This window comes from Lolium perenne, chromosome 4 (genome assembly GCF_019359855.2).
Source record: "Lolium perenne isolate Kyuss_39 chromosome 4, Kyuss_2.0, whole genome shotgun sequence".
NCBI lineage: Eukaryota > Viridiplantae > Streptophyta > Magnoliopsida > Poales > Poaceae > Lolium > Lolium perenne.
In genome coordinates, this window is record NC_067247.2 from 363,720,852 (window position 1) to 363,743,036 (window position 22,185).

The 22,185-nt window shown below is 41.7% G+C and overlaps 1 protein-coding gene across 1 annotated transcript; it reads right to left on the reverse strand.

Annotated features, from left to right (window-relative positions):
- Window positions 1-16,567: 16,567 nt before the first annotated feature.
- On the reverse strand, window positions 16,568-20,644 carry LOC139830297 (uncharacterized). The gene is made up of 5 exons (XM_071818306.1): window positions 20,491-20,644; window positions 20,238-20,312; window positions 20,004-20,148; window positions 17,280-17,604; window positions 16,568-17,200 (listed from the first exon to the last, which is right to left on the reverse strand). Exons 1-5 carry the CDS (start codon window positions 20,642-20,644, stop codon window positions 16,568-16,570), a joined length of 1,332 nt encoding a protein of 443 aa, XP_071674407.1.
- Between the last annotated feature and the right edge of the window lie 1,541 nt (window positions 20,645-22,185).

Here is a 22,185-nt window from a genome sequence, read left to right on the forward strand (position 1 = left end):
CTCCACGAGTTGGCACTTTCTTCGTGAATGTAGAGCCATCTTTTGCGCCATCCTTGGACAGAATCAGGAAACTTGACGTCGAAATAATCGACATCGGTTCGGACACGGATAACAACGCCGCCTATGTTATAGGTGGCGTTGTGAGAGCCATTACGGCGGAGGCAGAAAATGCGTTTCCACGAGCCCAATTGGGAGGGATTCCGAGGAAGCATTCGCAAAGTGTGATGAAAATAGAAATGTGAAGGATGGAATTGGGGGTCAATTGGTGCAGTTGAATCCCATAAACGAAAAGAAGACCGCGGAGGAAATCGTGAATTGGGGCCGAAAGGCCGCGGATGAGGTGATCAACAAAACTAACCCGGTACTCCATTGGAGGCTTGGGGTAGCTTTCTTCGGCGGGAAAGCGGATGGCGTCCTCCTTCTTCATGAGGCCAAGCCTCTTCGCATGTTGGTGTCCTGGTTGGAGATTTTGGATCTCTCCCACTCAAGATCCTCGGCGGCCATCTTGGATTCCGGAGTACTGTGGCGAGTGAGTCGCGTGCGCGGTGGCATCAACGACAATGGGCAGAGCAATGCTCGTGAGTGCGGAAGATAAGAGAGAGTTGGGCGCAAGGGAAGTTTTTGCGAAGAGGAACAGATGAGCGGCGCAAGCGAGGGGATGAACGGAGGTTGAAGAAAGGTTTATATAAGAATCGGGTGAAGCAGTGTGCCGTTGGATGAAGAAATCCTGTGGTGAGAAAAGATTTTCTAGATACAAGGGTAAAGAGGTATTTTTGCGAGATAGGCGTTACCGTACGTGCGCCGGAAAAAGCGGAGGACGTGTGTCCCCACTTGCACGACGTGTCAACGTGGTGGAAGCAATGGACCCACAGGCAGAAAAATCACGACTATTCAACAGGGATGAAGTAAATTTGATTAAGGGAAGCATGTCGACAAGGAAAATAAAAGAAGATTGGCGACAGGGAGAATTATTAAATACTTCGGGAGCCTTTGATCAAATACAAGTTTTTGCCCAAATGCTCGGGGGCTACTTCGACAAAAAGTAAAATTTCGAGTATGGCAATATAGAAATTGCGGGAGCCTACAACCAAGCACAAGTCCTTGGCTGTAGCCTCGGGGGCTACTCCCATCGGGAGCGCTGTTCGCGCACCCGAGAGATAAAAAAAGAAGAAGAAAGAGATCATATTGGGAAATAATGACAATATAGCGACAAGGTGGACTAAAATGTTGAGCCTACAACCAAGCACAAGTTCTTGGTTGTAGCCTCGGGGGCTACTCCCATCGGGAACGCTGTTCGCGTGCCCGATGAAATTAACAAAGGAAAAATAGAAAAGCAAGAGAGTATATTTCGAGTTATAATTAACTCTACATATACTCCCATCGGGAGAGCAATATAAGTCATATTTGACTCGATAAAATGTGCCATTCCAACAGCCGGAAAAGCACTCGACAATATATTCTCAAACGCCGAAGTTGCGATCAATTTACGAATGCCGCAAATTTGCGAAGGTAAGACCCCGGATCCGTTCTCTTTGGGCGTGGCATCGCCAAAGACTGCGCTCTGCTACCTTTATCCGTATCAACGATACGAAGAAAAATCTAACGGACGCGTTAGGTACCCGATAAATTTGGCGGGACTCGACAGAATGGTAAGACCTTAAGCGGCACCTGTCGAAGTTTACACCAGTATCCCGAGATCATGTCCAGGGACGTGATTTTGAAGTAGGTTTTTGCGGATTGCCACTAGAGCAGTTAACTAGTACCTGATCCGTCAGATGAACTAGCCCCAACTACCATTATCCCTGTACAATATAGAATTTTATGTGAAGAAATATAAAAAAGTTGAAGCTTTCGAATAAAAATAAACAGTGGAGATTTTCCCTGATTCTACGATTCAAGCAAAATCTCGGGGGCTACTGACATAGGCATCCCAAATGGGCTTGCCGAAGATAGTACCCGGGGTTTACTGAAGGCCCACTACCCGAAGAATAAGAGGATTCGAGAGCCCAAGATGTATTTAAGGAAAGATAGAGTTGTAATAGGAAGTGTTATTTTGTAATCTGGCGGGATGAGTTAGAAACCGTCCCGGACTCTGTAATTTGTACTACACGAATCCCTCGGCTCCACCTCCTATATAAAGGGGGAGTCGAGGGACGAGGAGATCATCGAATCATTGTCTACAAACCCTAGTTTTCATAATCGTCGAGTACTTTTCGGCTGAAACCTTCGAGATCTACTTACCCTCTACTTCCAACTAAACCCTAGCCTACAATCCATAGGCATTGACAAGTTGATACCTTGTCAACAAATTACAGTTGGGCAATTGAAAAATAAAGAGGGCATGACCATGCACATACATGATATGATGAGTATAGTGAGATTTAATTGGGCGTTATGACAAAGTACATAGACCGCTATCCAGCATGCATCTATGCCTAAAAAGTCCACCTTCAGGTTATCATCCGAACCCCTTCCAGTATTAAGTTGCAAACAACAGACAATTGCATTAAGTATGGTGCGTAATGTAATCAACAACTACATCCTTAGACATAGCATCGATGTTTTATCCCTAGTGGCAACAGCACATCCACAACCTTAGAACTTTCATCAGTCCCAGATTTAATGGAGGCATGAACCCACTATCGAGCATAAATACTCCCTCTTGGAGTTACTAGCAAAAACTTGGCCAGAGCCTCTACTAATAACGGAGAGCATGCAAGATCATAAACAACACATAGGTAATAATTTGATAATCAACATAACATAGCATTCTCTATTCATCGGATCCCAACAAACAATGAAGCACAATTAGGAGAAGACGACCATCTAGCTACTGCTATGGACCCATAGTCCAGGGGTGAACTACTCACTCATCACTCCGGAGGCGACCATGGCGGTGAAGAGTCCTCCGGGAGATGATTCCCCTCTCCGGTAGGGTGCCGGAGGCGATCTCCTGAATCCCCCGAGATGGGATTGGCGGCGGCGGCGTATCTGGAAGGTTTTCCGTATCGTGGCTCTCGGTACTGGGGGTTTCGCGACGAAGACCTTAAGTAGGCGAAAGGGCAGGTCAGGAGGCGTCACGGGGGCCCCACACGCTAGGGCCGCGTGGGCCCCCTGTCGGCCGTGCCGCCCTACTGTGGCGGCGCCCCATGGCCCCACTTCGTGACTCCTTCGGTCTTCTGGAAGCTTCGTGTGAAAATAGGCCCCTGGGCGTTGATTTCGTCCAATTCCGAGAATATTTCCTTACTAGGATTTCTGAAACCAAAAACAGCAGAAAACAAAGAATCGGCTCTTCGGCATCTCGTTAATAGGTTAGTGCCGGAAAATGCATAAATATGACATAAAGTATGCATAAAACATGTAGATATCATCAATAATGTGGCATGGAACATAAGAAATTATCGATACGTCGGAGACGTATCAGCATCCCCAAGCTTAGTTCCTGCTCGTCCCGAGTAGGTAAACGATAACAAAGATAATTTCTGGAGTGACATGCCATCATAATCTTGATCATACTATTGTAAGCACATGTAATGAATGCAACGATCAAAGCAATGGTAAATGACATGAGTAAACAACTGAATCATATAGCAAAGACTTTTCATGAATAGTACTTTCAAGACAAGCATCAATAAGTCTTGCATAAGAGTTAACTCATAAAGCAATAATTCAAGGTAAAGGTATTGAAGCAACACAAAGGAAGATTAAGTTTCAGCGGTTGCTTTCAACTTATAACATGTATATCTCATTGATATTGTCAATGTAAAGTAATATAACAAGTGCAATATGCAAGTATGTAGGAATCAATGCACAGTTCACACAAGTGTTTGCTTCTTGAGGTGGAGAGAAATAGGTGAACTGACTCAACATAAAAAGTAGAAGAAAGGCCCTTCGTAGAGGGAAGCATTGATTGCTATATTTGTGCTAGAGCTTTGGTTTTGAAAACAAGAAACAATTTTGTCAACGGTAGTAATAAAGCATATGCATCATGTAAATTATATCCTACAAGTTGCAAGCCTCATGCATAGTATACTAATAGTGCCCGCACCTTGTCCTAATTAGCTCGGATTACCTGGATTATCACCGCAATACATATGTTTTAACCAAGTGTCACAAAGGGGTACCTCTATGCCGCCTGTACAAAGGTCTAAGGAGAAAGCTCGCATTGGATTTCTCGCTTTTGATTATTCTCAACTTAGACATCCATACCGGGACAACATAGACAACAGATAATGGACTCCTCTTTAATGCTTAAGCATTCAACAACAATTAATTTTCTCATATGAGATTGAGGATATTTGTCCAAAACTGAAACTTCCACCATGGATCATGGCTTTAGTTAGCGGCCCAATGTTCTTCTCTAACAGTATGCATGCTCAAACCATTCAACTCATGGTAAATCTCCCTTATTTCAGGCAAGACAGACATGCATAGCAACTCACATGATATTCAACAAAGAGTAGTTGATGGCGTCCCCAGGAACATGGTTATCGCACAACAAGCAACTTAATAAGAGATAAAGTGCATAAGTACATATTCAATACCACAATAGTTTTTAGGCTATTTGTCCCATGAGCTATATATTGCAAAGGTAGAGGATAGAATTTTAAAGGTAGCACTCAAGCAATTTACTTTGGAATGGCGGAGAAATACCATGTAGTAGGTAGGTATGGTGGACACAAATGGCATAGTGGTTGGCTCAAGGATATTGGATGCATGAGAAGTATTCCCTCTCGATACAAGGCTTAGGCTAGCAAGGTTATTTGAAACAAACACAAGTATGAAGCGGTGCAGCAAAACTCACATAAAAGACATATTGTAAACATTATAAGACTCTACACCGTCTTCCTTGTTGTTCAAAATCTTACTAGAAATTATCTAGACCTTAGAGAGACCAATTATGCAAACCAAATTTTAGCAAGCTCTATGTATTTCTTCATTAATAGGTGCAAAGTATATGATGCAAGAGCTTAAACATGAGCACAACAATTGCCAAGTATCAAATTATCCAAGACATTTTACCAATTACTACATGTAGCATTTCCCGTTTCCAACCATATAACAATTTAACGAAGAAGATTCAACCTTCGCCATGAATATTATGAGTAAAGCCTAAGGACATATTTGTCCATATGCAACAGCGGAGCGTGTCTCTCTCCCACACAAAGAATGCTAGGATCCATTTTATTCAAATAAAACAAAAACAAAAACAAACAGACGCTCCAAGCAAAGTACATAAGATGTGATGGAATAAAAATATAGTTTCACTAGAGGAACCTGATAATGTTGTCGATGAAGAAGGGGATGCCTTGGGCATCCCCAAGCTTAGATGCTTGAGTCTTCTTGAAATATGCAGGGGTGAACCACCGGGGCATCCCCAAGCTTAGAGCTTTCACTCTCCTTGATCATATTGTATCATCTCCCTCTCTTGATCCTTGAAAACTTCCTCCACACCAAACTCAAAACAACTCATTAGAGGGTTAGTGCACAATTAAAATTCACATGTTCAGAGGTGACATAATCATTCTTAACACTTCTGGACATTGCACAAAGCTACTGAAAGTTAATGGAATCGAAAAATCCATCAAGCATAACAAAACAGGCAATGCGAAATAAAAGGCAGAATCTGTCAAAACAGAACAGTTCGTAAAGACGAATTTTATTGAGGCACCAGACTTGCTCAAATGAAAATGCTCAAATTGAATGAAAGTTGCGTACATATCTTAGGATCACTCACGTAAATTGGCATAATTTTCTGAGTTACCTACCGAGAATTAGGCCCAAATTCGTGACAGCAAATAAATCTGTTTCTGCGCAGTAATCCAAATCTAGTATGAACCTTACTATCAACGACTTTACTTGGCACAACAATGCAACAAAACTAACATAAGGAGAGGTTTCTACAGTAGTAACAACTTCCAAGACTCAAATATAAAACAAAAGTGCAGTAGTAAAATCATGGGTTGTCTCCCATAAGCGCTTTTCTTTAACGCCTTTCAGCTAGGCGCAGAAAGTGTGTATCAAGTATTATCAAGAGACGAAGCATCAACATCATAATTTGTTCTAATGATAGAATCAAAAGGTAACTTCATTCTATTTCTAGGGAAGTGTTCCATACCTTTCTCGAGAGGAAATTGATATCTAATATTACCTTCCTTCATATCAATGATAGCACCAACAGTTCGAAGAAAAGGTCTTCCCAATATAATGGGACAAGATGCATTGCATTCAATATCCAAGACAACAAAATCAACGGGGACAAGGTTATTGTTAATTGTAATGCGAACATTATCAACTCTCCCCAAAGGTTTCTTTGTAGAATTATCAGCAAGATTAACATCCAAATAACAATTTTTCAATGGTGGCAAGTCAAGCATATTATAGATTTTCTTAGGCATAACGGAAATACTTGCACCAAGATCACATAAAGCATTACAATCAAAGTCATTGACCTTCATATTAATAATGGGCTCCCAACCATCCTCTAGCTTCCTAGGAATAGAAGCTTCGCGTTCTAATTTCTCTTCTCTAGCTTTTATGAGAGCATTTGTAATATGTTTCGTGAAAGCCAAATTTATAGCACTAGCATTAGGACTCTTAGCAAGTTTTTGTAAAAACTTTATAACTTCAGAGATGTGGCAATCATCATAATCCAAACCATTATAATCTAAAGCAATGGGATCATTGTCCCCAATGTTGGAAAAAATTTCAGCAGTTTTATCACAGGCAGTTTCAACAGTTTTTGCAGTTTCAGGCAGTTTTTCACGCTTTGCATTAGAAGTGGAAACATTGCCAACACCAATTATTTTACCATTAATAGTAGGAGGTGCAGCAACATGTGGAGCATTTGCATTACTAGTGGTGGTAATAGTCCAAACTTTAGCTATATTATCTTCTTTAACATTTTCTTCTTTTTCCCACCTAGCACGCAATTCGGCCATCAATCTTATATTCTCATTAATTCTAACTTGGATGACATTTGCTGTAGTAACAATTTTATTATTATTATTTTCATTAGGCATAACTTTCGATTTCAAAAGATCAACATCAGCAGCAAGACTATCGACTTTAGAAGCAAGTATATCAATTTTCCCAAGCTTTTCTTCAACAGATTTGTTAAAAGCAGTTTGTGTACTAATAAATTCTTTCAGCATGGCTTCAAGTCCAGGGGGTGTGTTCCTATTATTGTTGTAAGAATTCCCATAAGAATTACCATAGCCGTTACCATTATTATAAGGATATGGCCTATAGTTGTTGCTAGAATTGTTCCGGTAAGCATTGTTGTTGAAATTATTATTTTTAATGAAGTTCACATCAACATGTTCTTCTTGAGAAACCAATGAAGCTAACGGAACATTATTAGGATCAACATTTGTCCTACCATTCACAAGCATAGACATAATAGCATCAATCTTATCACTCAAGGAAGAGGTTTCTTCGACATAATTTACCTTCTTACCTTGTGGAGCTCTTTCCGTGTGCCATTCAGAGTAATTAATCATCATATTATCAAGAAGCTTTGTTGCGTCGCCTAGAGTGATGGACATAAAGGTACCTCCAGCAGCTGAATCCAATAGGTTCCGCGAAGAAAAATCCAATCCTGCATAAAAGGTTTGGATGATCATCCAAGTAGTCAGTCCATGGGTTGGGCAATTTTTAACCAAAGATTTCATTCTTTCCCAAGCTTGTGCAACATGCTCATTATCCAATTGTTTAAAATTCATTATGCTACTTCTCAAAGATATAATTTTAGCAGGGGGTAATATCTACCAATAAAAGCATCCTTGCATTTAGTCCATGAATCAATACTATTCTTAGGCAGAGATAGCAACCAATCTTTAGCTCTCCCTCTTAGTGAGAAAGGGAACAATTTTAATTTTATAATGTCACCATCTACATCCTTATACTTTTGCATTTCACAAAGTTCAACAAAATTATTGAGATGGGCAGCAGCATCATCAGAACTAACACCAGAAAATTGCTCTCGCATAACAAGATTCAGTAAAGCGGGTTTAATTTCAAAGAATTCTGCTGTAGTAGCAGGTGGAGCAATAGGTGTGCATAAGAAATCATTATTATTTGTGGTTGTGAAGTCACACAACTTAGTATTTTCAGGAGTACCCATTTTAGCAATAGTAAATAAAACAAACTAGATAAAGTAAATGCAAGTAACTAATTTTTTTGTGTTTTTCATATGGCAAACAAGATAGCAAATAAAGTAAAACTAGCAACTAATTTTTTTGTGTTTTGATTTAGTGCAGCAAACAAAATAGTAAATAAAGTAAAGCAAGACAAAAACAAAGTAAAGAGATTGGAAGTGGAGACTCCCTTTGCAGCGTGTCTTGATCTCCCCGGCAACGGCGCCAGAAATTTAGCTTGACACGCGTACAACACGCGACCGTTGGGAACCCCAAGTGGAAGGTGTGATGCGTATAGCAGTAAGTTTCCCTCAGTTAGAAACCAAGGTTTATCGAACCAGTAGGATTCAAGAAGCACGTTGAAGGTTGATGGCGGCGAAGTGTAGTGCGGCGCAACACCAGGGATTCCGGCGCCAACGTGGAACCTGCACAACACAACCAAATTACTTTGCCCCAACGTGAAAGTGAGGTTGTCAACCTCACCGGTCTTGCTGTAACAAAGGATTAGATGTATAGTGTGGATGATGATTGTTTGCAGAAAACAGTAGAACAAGTATTGCAGTAGATTGTATTCGATGTAAAAGAATGGACCGGGGTCCACAGTTCACTAGAGGCGTCTCTGCGATAAGAATAAGCATGTTGGGTGAACAAATTACAGTTGGGCAATTGACAAATAAAGAGGGCATGACCATGCACATACATGATATGATGAGTATAGTGAGATTTAATTGGGCATTACGACAAAGTACATAGACCGCTATCCAGCATGCATCTATGCCTAAAAAGTCCACCTTCAGGTTATCATCCGAACCCCTTCCAGTATTAAGTTGCAAACAACAAACAATTGCATTAAGTATGGTGCGTAATGTAATCAACAACTACATCCTTAGACATAGCATCGATGTTTTATCCCTAGTGGCAACAGCACATCCACAACCTTAGAACTTTCTGTCACTGTCCCAGATTTAATGGAGGCATGAACCCACTATCGAGCATAAATACTCCCTCTTGGAGTTACTAGCAAAAACTTGGCCAGAGCCTCTACTAATAACGGAGAGCATGCAAGATCATAAACAACACATAGGTAATAATTTGATAATCAACATAACATAGCATTCTCTATTCATCAGATCCCAACAAACACAACATGTAGCATTACAGATAGATGATCTTGATCATGTTAGGCAGCTCACAAGATCCAACAATGAAGCACAATTAGGAGAAGACGACCATCTAGCTACTGCTATGGACCCATAGTCCAGGGGTGAACTACTCACTCATCACTCCGGAGGCGACCATGGCGGTGAAGAGTCCTCCGGAAGATGATTCCCCTCTCCGGCAGGGTGCCGGAGGCGATCTCCTGAATCCCCCGAGATGGGATTGGCGGCGGCGGCGTCTCTGGAAGGTTTTCCATATCGTGGCTCTCGGTACTGGGGGTTTCGCGACGAAGACCTTAAGTAGGCGGAAGGGCAGGTCAGGAGGCGTCACGGGGGCCCCACACGCTAGGGCCGCGCGGGACCCCTGTAGGCCGCGCCGCCCTACTGTGGCGGCGCCCCGTGGCCCCACTTCGTGACTCCTTCGGTCTTCTGGAAGCTTCGTGTGAAAATAGGCCCCTGGGCGTTGATTTCGTCCAATTCCGAGAATATTTCCTTACTAGGATTTCTGAAACCAAAAATAGCAGAAAACAGCAACTGGCTCTTCGGCATCTCGTTAATAGGTTAGTGCCGGAAAATGCATAAATATGACATAAAGTATGCATAAAACATGTAGATATCATCAATAATGTGGCATGGAACATAAGAAATTATCGATACGTCGGAGACGTATCGGTCCACTCTTGTCATTGGGGGATTGTTGCACACTCAACATCTTTGTCAAGTTTGCATTTCCCTTCACGACCCTTTACCAAGTTGTTCTTCAAACAAGTGACTTGGGCCTTGAGCTCTTTGATTTCCTCTACATGGTTAGTAACAACACAAGTACTAGAGGAAGTAGAACCTTCATTGTTAGAGCAACAAGGCAAGTAAGATAATTCATCACAATATTTAGCAATACTATGACTGGATGAATTACTAGGACTAGCACATGACAATATAGCATTTTGAGTAGTAGTGCTAGTATCCATATGAGGCTCACAAGGTGTTGCCTTTGATATGATAGCCTCATGAACTAACTTTAGCCTATCATGGGAGGCTATAAGATCCTCATGGGAGCTAGAAAGCTTTCCATGATTTTCTTCCAATTTCCCATAATTGCTAGTTAGCAATTCAAGTTGAGCCCTTAGCTCAACATTCTCCTTCAATATAGATGCTTCACAAGAAGTAGAGTTAGTAGCACAAGCATCATCACAAGACATATCAAGAAGAGAGGGTAACATAGCATGCTATTTTAAATATGAAGCTTGTAGTTGCTCATGTGACTTGGTGAGGATAGAGTGTTCGCTCTCCAAGGCCTTGTGGGCTTTGTCTAGATCATCTAGATCCTTAACAAGTTTATCATGACCAACATCAACTTTGTACTTTTCATTTTTAAGCATTTTTAATTTAGCTTTAGCATGACGTCTTTCCTTAGTGAGTTTAGAAGATATTTCATTTTGAGACACCTCAAGAGTTTCAAGTTGCTCCTCAAGAGAGGCTACGGTCTCTTGTTCTTCTTCAAGATCATTCTTTAGGGATGCTACATCATTTGCATACTCTCGTTCAAGAGCACCCATTTTATCAATGGTGTTCTCATGCATCCAAATAAGTTTTTGGTTCTCAATAGCGGTAGTCAAGATTTCAAAGAAGTGAGAGCTAGCAATTTTATCTTTGCAAAGAACCTTGAATACACTCTTACCCTTATCGCGTAGAGAGACAACCCAATCCTCTTCTTCATACTCATCCTGATCCTTATCACCACGAGAAATATTAGGTTCCATGGTGGGAGATACCGTGGAACCCTTGGCCATAAGGCATATATGAGAACCGTGAGATAAAGATGAGGATTTACTTGAGGCACCTTTCAAGATCTTGTCTTTACCAATAGAATCTTTGGTTTACTCTACATTGTTAGTCACACAACAACTAGAGGAAATCGAAGAATTTTTATCATGGCCACAAGACAAAGTAAGCATATCATCATGAGATTTATGCAAGCAACTTACACATGGTATGCAAGGACTATCAACACAAGCATGTAGATGATTTATAGTGCTATATGTGTTTATGTCCATAGATGAAGCATTGCAATGAGATACATATGAAGAATCATCAATAGTAATCTCAATATCAACATTGTAATTTTCATCACCACTCACCATATCATTACCTTGTGTATTGCACACATTGGAGAAGTGGATGAAGATGAGAACTCATCACGGCCGGAAGTGGAAGCAATGCAATCATCCTTAATAATATTGGACACATCATATTTATCTTGAATCTTTGTCCATAACTCATGAGCTCTCCAAAAAGGCAGGTATGGAAAAAGACCTACATCTCGCAAAGCATTCATAAGAACATTAGAAGCTTGAGAATTGAGATATAATTTTTTCTCATCCTCTAAATATATATTTTGTGAATCCATAGGAGGAGAAAAACCTATATCTACAATTTTCTCCATACGAGGGTCAATGTCCCGAAAATGACTAAGCATGCAAATTTTCCAAACATCATAATTTGTGTCATCTAATATAAGAGTGTTATCATGCACTAATCCTCTAGCCAACATCTTTACTCTCAAGGCGGTGAAGCCTCAAATGAGAGACCTTGCTCTGATACCAATTGAAAGGACACGGATCTCGCCTAGAGGGGGGGTGAATAGGCGGTTTAAAACTTTTACGAGATGGGCTTAACAAGTGCGGAATAAAACTAGCGTTTACTTTGTCAAGTCCAAAGCCTATATACTATGGTTCACCTATGTGCACAAACAACTTATTCTAAGCAATACAAGCAACTATGTGATAGCAAGATATATAACTTCAAGAACGATGGCTATCACAAAGTAAAGTGCATAAGTAAAGCGCTCGGGTATAGAGATAACCGAGGCACGCGGGAGACAATGATTTATCCCGAATTTCACACTCTTGTGAGTGCTAATCTCCGGTGGAGAGGTGTGGTAGCTTAGTGCTCCCGAACGCCACAAGAGGCTCACTACCTTGAGGTGTGGTTGCTCGATGCACACCAACGCCACAAAGGCCTCACCCCAAGATGCGGTACTCACACCACACACCGAACGCCACGAAGGCGCCTCACCTAAATATCTGGTGACCCTCACCACGAAGGCCTAGGTCACGGTTCCACTAAGGGATTTCCTTCGAGGCGGAAACCGGGCCTTACACAAAGATTGGGGCACACATCCACAACTCAATTGGAGGCTCCCAACAAATCGCCACAAAGGCCTAGAATCCGTCTAGGGTTCCAAGAACCCAAGAGTAACAACTTTCTTGCTTTCACCTCCACGAATCACGATGGAGAACTCAAACCGATGCACCAAATGCAATGGAAAGAACACCACAAAAATGCTCATACCCTTCTCTCTCAAATTCCAACTAAGCTACAAAAGCTATTGGGGGAATAAGAGAGGAAGAACAAAGGAATTCACAAAGAACACCAAGATCAAGATCTAGAGAGTTCCACTCACAAAGAGATGGATTTGATTGGTAGAATTGTAGATCTAGATCTCCTATTCCTTTTCCCTCAAAAGGATTCAAGAATCATTGGGGAGTAGAGGGATGTGGCAAGCTCTCAAGGTCAATAATGGTGGAGAGCCAAAGGAGGAAGAAGAAGTGGGGAGAAAAAGGAGGAAGAAGGCCTTAAATAGGGGTCTCAGATTTCTGCCCGTTAGGGCCAAAATCGCGACAGGCCGGCAGTGCCGACCTTGTGCCACCGGCAGTGCCGGGGTGCTCCCGGCGGCAGTTCCGGCGGCAGTTCCGGCCCCCCTTGTTGTTACCCAAGCACCCGATACGAAAACCTTAAGAATTTTTGCATCCGGACTCCGATTTTGATGATCTTGGGCTCGTTTCGAAGCTAGCAACAAGCTCTACAAGATAATGCAGGGAACCATCATAGTACAGTAAGGTACGATAGAAATAAATGATGAAAGGTTTGACCTATCTAAAAAAGGCATACCGGTAAAACCTCCAACCTCGAAAATGCAACAAGTTGAGTTAGGAAACTCGGATTTAGGTGAAACCAATTTTGTTGTAAAGGGGATGACAAGAGCTACCCCACAAAGAGTGAAAAGCTTAAGAACAAGTGGGTAGGTTTTTCTATGTATTTTAGAGTAAAAACTCTCAATACGAGAAACCGAGAAAAACTCCAATATCGAAAACGCAACAAGTGATTCATGCGGAATCCGTTTTCGATGAACTAGAGCTTGCTATGGAAGTAAGAGCAAGCTCTAAAACACCACATGGATAAGATACAAATAACAACCAAGAAAGAGGATGCAAGGATGAAAAGGTTTGAGCTCCCTCTGAACGATACGATAGAGTTACTCACTCGAAAGCCCTGTTGATAGTACGGCAACTAAACTATAAACCGATCTCCAACTACACCATGAGACCGGAGAGAAAAAACCCTATCAAGAGCAAACCTTAACCTTGCATGTTCCACTTAAGCTCAATGATGATGATCTTGAACGCAACAAGATGGAACGCCTTTCTTGATTGTGCTTGCTTGACGAAGTCTTGTGGATTGCTCCCCCATAATCCACCATGGGAGAGCTTCTTCTTCGGTGCAACTTCACATATCCATGATCACCATATGGATAGCAAGCTTCAAGCATATGATCTCTTTGAGTTGGCTCCTCTTGAACTTGCACTTCATTTCTTCATTCTTCATCATGTTGATGTCTTGAAGTAAATTGAGGGCTCACTTCATCTTCATCTTCAAGACATATTTGACACTTGATATCATTCACCAATTTCTTCTTATTGCAACCTTGAAGCCAACATATGGTTCAAGCATTGCCTATGGACAACTCCTACAAATATAACTCAATGCAAACATTAGTCCATAGGGATTTTCATTAATTACCAAAACCACATATGGGGGCTCCATGCACTTTCAGCAGGAAGTCCTAAATATTTATCAGAAATTGCCTCTGTCATAATGTTTAACACATAGCAGATTTCAGCTCTCATATTAGGGTCCACATTTGGATTGAAAAATATGATGCATTTGGCTTCACTCACTAATTTCCCCGGGCTTGCACAATATTTGTCAAGAACCTGTATCAATGAGGTTGCATTAGTCATGTCAGATTTCATAAGGATAAGGAACCATCAACAAAGAGTAAATGCTACCCTGATGGAGCATTTATGCAAACCCTGACATCTTCTATGCCACAAACCTCCTCTCTATGAGCCAGAAGATTTGAAGGCCCTTCTGCAGAAAGTAAGAACAAGTAGGGTGAAAGGGGATCACCCTGTCTTAGACCCCTGCTTGGCACAAATTCCTCTGTCTCTTGATTATTGAATCTGAATATGTGATAGACTGAACACACGCCATAAGGAGTGAAACAAACTCTTCATGGAGATAGACTGATCATCATCTTCTCCAAAAACACCCATTCAACATGGTCATAAGCCTTATGCATGTCAAGTTTTACTGCACAGTAACCCCATTTACCTTTCTTCTTATTCTTGATTCTGTGTAGACTCTCATATGCCAACAGAACATTGTCAGTAATTAGCAACGGAAAAAATAGTGCGCTATTTCGGCGCTATAGAGGCGCTCTAGTGTATTTGGAGAGTGAACGACATTTGGCTCGCTATGGCGCTAATCACGTTATTAGTGGCGCTATGCACGCTATTTTTCGTAGCATTATAGCGGCGCTATTTTTATAGCATTGTAGTGGTGCTATTTTTTACAGGGAAATTGAGCAGCTGACTAGCTATTTTAGATCTTTTGGCCCACGAGATTCTGAAATCAACATTCTAACCGTAGCCATTCAACCCGTTGGAAATCCCAGAAGCACATCGACAATTCTCACTCCTCCTCACACAATGGGTACATGTTGAAGAAGAAGAAGAATCAACATCACAACGAATAAAAGCTGCTGATGCAATCTGCCTAAGAAGAAGAAGTTGCTTATGGTTTTTCATTGTGATGAGCTACAATATGTGGTTCTTCTTCTAAATTAGATGATGACCGCATGCATTATCCATCTATTTCATCTCATTTTATTAATTACCACTCCTGCTATCTTGTTGGCTCTTTAATTGTTTGCATGTTGGCAGGTTCATTAGTTATCTACTTGTTGGGCTGATAAATCTTCATCTTTCAGTGCCATCAGGATTTTGTCAATTTGATTTGTTGATCGTTGCGATGTGGATAATTTTTGAGCTTCTGAAATCCTTAGTATGCATACTATATTTGTTATTTTTTAACTTTTTGTGAAACGATATTTTGTAAAATAGCATGCTATTAGCGGGAAATGCACTTTGGTTCATAGGAGCATTTGCTCTCATTATGTGAATCCACATTTTGAAGTATCAAAAAATTCTATACTAAATTTTTACATGTACATCTAAACATTTTATGTTGGTACACAAATTTTCAAAAAAAAGAAAAAAATTCTTGTGGCTCCTGTAAAAAAGACAAATTTTGATGTTGTAACACGACTACATACAACACATTTTTTTGTCTTTTGTACACACTACACAAAATGTTGTTTTTCTACGAAAACTTGTGTACGAACATAGAATGTCATGATGTACACCAAAAAAATTATGCCAATTTTTTTTAACATTTTTAAAATTAATTTTTAATTATTTTATATAATGAAAGCATTTGCTCATATGAGCCAAAAAGCCACCTCCGCTATTAGCACGTTATAATCTTCATAGCATATTTTGGAAGGCCACGCTATTTTATTTAGCACACTATTTTTTTCCTTGGTAATTAGAGTGTGTTTGGTTGAGCTGTGGATTCTGAAAAGCTGATGTGAACTATGAACTGTGAAAAAGCTGCTGTGAATTGTGAACTATCTGGAAGTTGTTTAGTTGTAGCAACTGTGAACTGTGGGTTTGATTGGAAATATATGTAATGCCCCGGAGTGCCAGAGCGACTGTTTATATACGAATTGGTCGGCAAACAACGATATGTGCACTAATTGATATGTAAATCGCCATTCTGGAAGAATATTTGCATTTTTTTCATAATGATCCATACTTATAGATAATACAAATAGAAACTAATGTCCTCAGATAGTTACAAAAGACAATGGCAACAAAGGTAATGAAAAAATCATGCTCAGATCTTTGTTATTGTACCAACAGCACGAACATGGCAACAAATGGTTCACATAAGTCACAAGTGGTTCACATAACAAGACATAAATGGTTCACACGAGACACGACACAAATGGTTCACACAACAAGACAAAAATGGTTAACACAAGACAAGCAAATAGATATATATGTCTGACACGATAACTAAAATATTTTACACACGCTTCATCTCTTTTTCATGCTCTCTCTGTAGCAAATCAAATCGTCCTTCTTTTGTTTGAAGCAAGCTGGAGATCTCTCTAAAGTCAGGCTTCACGATCATCATAGTGGTTGTATGCATCAAAGCGGTTCCTTCTTGCACCCCACAATCTTCCGCCATCTGCATAACATCTGCAATGGAAGGTACATGGTTTGTTGGAGGAGCTGATGATGCTACAAAACTTGAGGAGATCTTTTCAGCTGCAATTCCTATCTTTTCACATGTGCCTGCATATGTTCGAAAGTAGGAGCTCTTCTCATCTTTCTCTTTATTAGCATTAGAGGATTTCTTGCGATTCTTGTTAGCTTTCTCTTCATTGTCATTAGCTAACTCCTTGCGCTTCTTGTTTGCTTTTGCTTTCTTCAAGGAAGCCAATTTTATTTCAGCACTCTCATCAGTTGTATCTACCACTGCCACATCATCATCATCACTACATTCATCACTAGATATATCTCCAGGACAGCTTGCACTAGCCCCTGTTACATGTGCCTTCTGGAACAACATATCCATATCATCCAAATGCTTCGGTCCACGTTTCCTGTACCTCAAATGGTTGCATTTTATACCTTTCTCGGGACTATTGCATCTCTGAAAATTAATGTAAATAAGTTAGCTAATGCAAATATAGTTATACATAGGTTCTACAAATAAAATGGTACTCTCTTACGTGAAGATGTTCATCCCACCATTCTTTGGAAGCATCAACAGTTTGCTTTGCATCATCCCATCCAAGTCCAGTAGCAGCAATTTTCAACTCCATGAACCATGTGTACTCTTTTTTCATATTGTCCCATTTATTCTTCAGTTGAGTTCTTGTTAGCTTCTTTCCGGTTCTTGCTTCGAACTTCTCTACAAGATTTTTCCAACCAATCGGATTGAGAAAGCCCAGTGGCCTGTTTCCATTACTAATCTCTTCTTTGCAAATACCAATAAAGTGTACCAAATGTGCATCATCCCACACTGCTTTCTCGGCCTTTTCGGACATATTTTCGCTGAAATAAATATCAGTACAAGCCAACAATGTAAAACATACGGTTCTTGTAGTAATTTTATACATATTTACATCACACGTTCTTCTAATAATTGTATACATGTTTATAGCACACGTTCTTGTAAAAATAAATATCAGCACAAGCAGTAGAAAATTAGACAGAATCATGACAAAAGGAAAGGAGGTTTGAACATATATTTGCTTGTTCTAAATTTTATACAGTTTCAGCACACGTTGCTGATTGATGCAATTTTAATTAGGTGAACTCAGATCTGCGGGATCCTACGATGTGCCTAGCAAGCGGCATGGATGAGATGGAACTGCGGTGAGTTGATTGGGCATCTATTCAAGTCTCTGCGGTGAGTTTCAGATTTCATTGACTAGAGCACACATTCTTGTACTAATTTATACGCATCAGACCATGAGAGCGGGAGAGACTGGAGATGAGAAAGAGGACCACGTACCTCCAGCGGCGGGCAGCGATGTGTCAGGCAGGACGTCGAGGTCACAGACGGTGTTGGCCTCGGGAGTGAGACGGACGGGTCAGGATCGGGGTCAGCTCGGGTACTTTGAGGTCGGGAGACGGGAGGCGCGAATGGGAAAGGCGACGGGTGCGGATGGAGCAGAGACTCGCCGCCGGCGGGCCTGCAGATGGGCGGCGCAGGGGCGGCGCAACCCTAGCGCTACCCGCCAGAACTTGTTTCTCTCGATTTTGGACTATCGACAGGGGTGGACTTGTTTGCTTCGCTCTGTTTCGGAACGAAACGGTATGACTTACGGGTGACAGTGGGTAATTTTCGTCTAATTTTTAAAAGCCACCGCGGCAGAAGCTGGCCCGGACTCGCTGCGATCGACTGCTTAATTTGTACGTGTGGAAGAGAATCCAAAAGTTGGTTCCAAAAGCTCAACCAAACACAACCTTAGTCTATCAAGGACAAACAGACGTTGTGCCGGAGAAATAACCTCATCAAGAATATGTTTGAGGCAAAAAGCAATCATCTTTGATATTACCTTGTATAGCACATTACATAGGCTAATTAGTCGGTACTGGGAAATTTTCTCAGGGCTCAGCACTGTTGGAATAAGGACAATCATCGTATCATTCCAGTCGGGTATAACTTTTTCATTTATTGCATATAGGACTTCTTTTGTTAAAGTGGCACCCAAAAAATCCCAACATTTCTTAAACAAAACCGCATGAAGGACATCCCCTCCTGGAGCCTTCAAATCTCCAATAGAGAACATGGCCTTCTTGACTTCATCTGCACCATAAGGTCTCATGCGATGCTCATTCATGGGATCGGTGACCTTTGGTATTACCTTCTACAATACTTCTTGGTCAGGCTCATATATTTCAGTAGTAAACACACCTGCGAAGTATTGAGATATCATGGTGTTTAAATTAGAATGACCTTCCACCCAATTACCCCCATCATCATTTAGTTTGTTGATTCTATTCTTTCTCTTTCTTTCACTAGCAAAGTTATGGAAGTAAGAAGTATTTTTGTCTCCAGCTTGCAGCCAATTTAATCTACTCCTTTCAGACCAATGTATCTCCTCTTTCTCCAATAGTGACCGAGTTCCTTTGCTAGTTCTCTTTGTTGCTCAAGGATCTCATCATTGAGGGGGCCATTCACCACTCTTTCCATTTCTTTCTGATCATTTTTATATTCCTTTTTGTTTTGTGTAAAACTGATTTATCCCACTTGTGAAGAAGATCATGTACGATAGCAAGTTTTCCCGGCAAAGAACCTGTTTGAACTTGCACACCAGCCTGCTCCCAAGCCTCCTCGACCACTTGCTGAAAATGGGCCTCTTTCAGCCATTTGGCCTCAAAACAGAGCATAGCCAGCCTAGTTCTTTCATTAACCCCCTCACCGTCAAAAGTCATTAAAATTGGCCTATGATCAGACCTGTTATATTCCAAATTTTGAAGCACCGCATCACCAAACTTCACATTCCGATCATCATTAGTTAACGCTTGATCTAATCTTTCTCTGATGAGACCTCTATGCCAAGTAAATTTATTGTCGGTGTATCCAAAATCATCCAAGTTGCAGTCATTGATAGCATCCCTGAAATTTCTCATGAGGTACTCTAGCCTTGGGTTTCCCCCTCTTTCTCAAAAGGATATAATATTTCATTCATGTCTCTCATAACTAACCATGGATAATTTGCTTGGGCATGCAAGTCCCTCAGATGCTGCCATGTAATGTGCTTATGTTGCCACCTTGGTTCACCATAAAGATCAGTAAAACGCCAAACAAAATCAGAAGTGTGGTTAACATTTACATCGATAAATTCTTAATTTTAAACCTTAGAGAAATTTTAACCTACTTCTTCCACAAGAGTAACAGACCACCACTACGTCCATCACTTCGCACTACTTCGTTGAAATACATCTTCAATTTCCGATGAAGGCACTCTGCCGACCACTCATCCAAATGAGTTTCTGACAAGAACGTTATATTCGGGTCACTCTGCTCCTGGAGATTTAGCAGAGCCCGGACGGCCGCGAACCCAAAGAGGCCGCGGCCGTTATAGCCTAATATTTTCATTATGTCCGGTCGACTCCCTTATTGAGAGTCATCGATATCAGATTGTTCTTTGTAGGATTCTATTCAGTTTCATTACCCATCTTCGGGCGTTTCTGGTCCCAATTTGGAGGTGGACTTGGAGGTACATTGTTCATCGGTAGGATGGCACCACCTGTGAAAGAGCCACTATGGTCGCCACATTACCACGAGGTAGCAAAGCTATAGCGCTTCCGGAACCCTCAGGTAAAGCACCTCTCTTTCTATTTAGATCAACATCGTCCATAACCTAATCATGATTCTTTCATTCACCGTCAACCTCTTCTTCAGTTGTTGCATTAGCATTAGCAAACCGATAGTCTCCTCTGCCTCTGCCTTGGAAACCACCTCTACCAGTACCACGACCATTCCCTCTACCGCGTTCCGACTGGCCACCTGGTCGGATACTCCAGTCAGCACAAAAATATCCTTAAAACCAGAGCTTGGGCGGATGCAAGCCATCTCCATGATCCTTATATTCATGGCACATATGTCTGCATACTTGGCACCAATTAGGCAGCCTCTCATATTTTACAAAGAATAGCTCACATTTGTTAGCCCTCGCCATGGAGACCACAATCTTCAGAGGTTTTTATCACATCCAGTTTAACTCTCACCCTGTAGAAGTTCCCCTCTAAGACACTAGAGGCTCCTTCAAATGTTATAAACCTACCCACCTTGGAGGCTAAAGATTTGAGCATTGGGAAGGTCATGAATTTGTATCCAAATGTCAATATGAAATAATTCAATTGTTGATGGCTTCATGAACCCATCCCAGGGAACAATTACAACCGGGTTTCCACGAAAACTCCATGGTCCTCCTTCAATCACCCTCTCCCAGCCTCCTAGACAAGCAAACTGAAACATATGCAGATTTGGCTCTGGGGTTCTAGTTTTCACATTGTGTGCTAGATCCCAAGTTGTACGCATGTTTTTCAAGAACCAGAAAGTAGAGTACTCGCCTTCTATGCAAACCCTAGCAATGGCCAACCATCTAGTTGCTTCCACCGGCTGCTCAGGTTCTTCCTCGAAAATCATGTCATCAAGATCCTCTTCCATCAGACCCAATTGCTTCATCATGTGAGCAATGTTATTCTCGCCTTCGGATGATTCCGGATTCGTCGCCATCACAAGAACTCTGGATACGGATGGTATTCTATACCCCAGGAAAACCCCAACCCAACCCAAAACCCTAACCTTTTAGCATGTTATCCTTTGGGGTTTCCAGCGGCTGCTGCTCTGCGGGCGTGGCGAAATTGATTCTGCGGGGCGGAATTGCTTCTCTAACGATTCGATCGGCCTCCGCCTGCGCATAGGTCATTTTTACTTCCCACTCTTGCCTCATGCTCTTGACATGCTCGAGTGTGTCAGCAATTTCGCGATCCTGTCTTTCGAAGTGGTCCATCAAGTTTGCAGCTTCTGCCCTTTCATCCCTTATTGCGGCTGCGGTATTGGCGAGCTTCTTGGCTGTGGCCAGCATTTCCTTTCTCGTGGCCTCTAGAGCCTCCGGATCTGCAGCGTCGCCCGAGGTTATAGGTTTGTTAAGAACTGCTCGTGCAACCATCTCTTCAGGTGACAGGAGTTCCTCCGAGGAAGAATCCCTGCGGGGTTGCTCCCGTGACATTGGAGATCCTTGGCGGGATGGCTGAGGGTCGGATTGGTTGGTTGCCTCTTCTGATCCAAGTTGTCCCAGCGCTGCTACGGTTGCGAGAACCTGCTTAGGCTGGGCGGATTCAACTTCAGGCTGATCACCGTATCCGTATTCCCTTATCTTGTGATCGAACTCTTCAGTATCCATGGAGGGCGTATCCCCGGAAATTGGGCTTAGGTTGCCCAGAATCGACTCTTCAACCGGGGTTCCGCTTTCTCCGACAGCCTCATGCTGATCCGGAGCAGCGTTGTTTTCCGGTACCTCGACCTGCTCGGGACCAGCATCGCCTTCTTGAGGGGCGGTTCCGGCGGTATGGGCCAAGAAGTGTACGAAGTGACACCTTTGCCTCTCTAACACC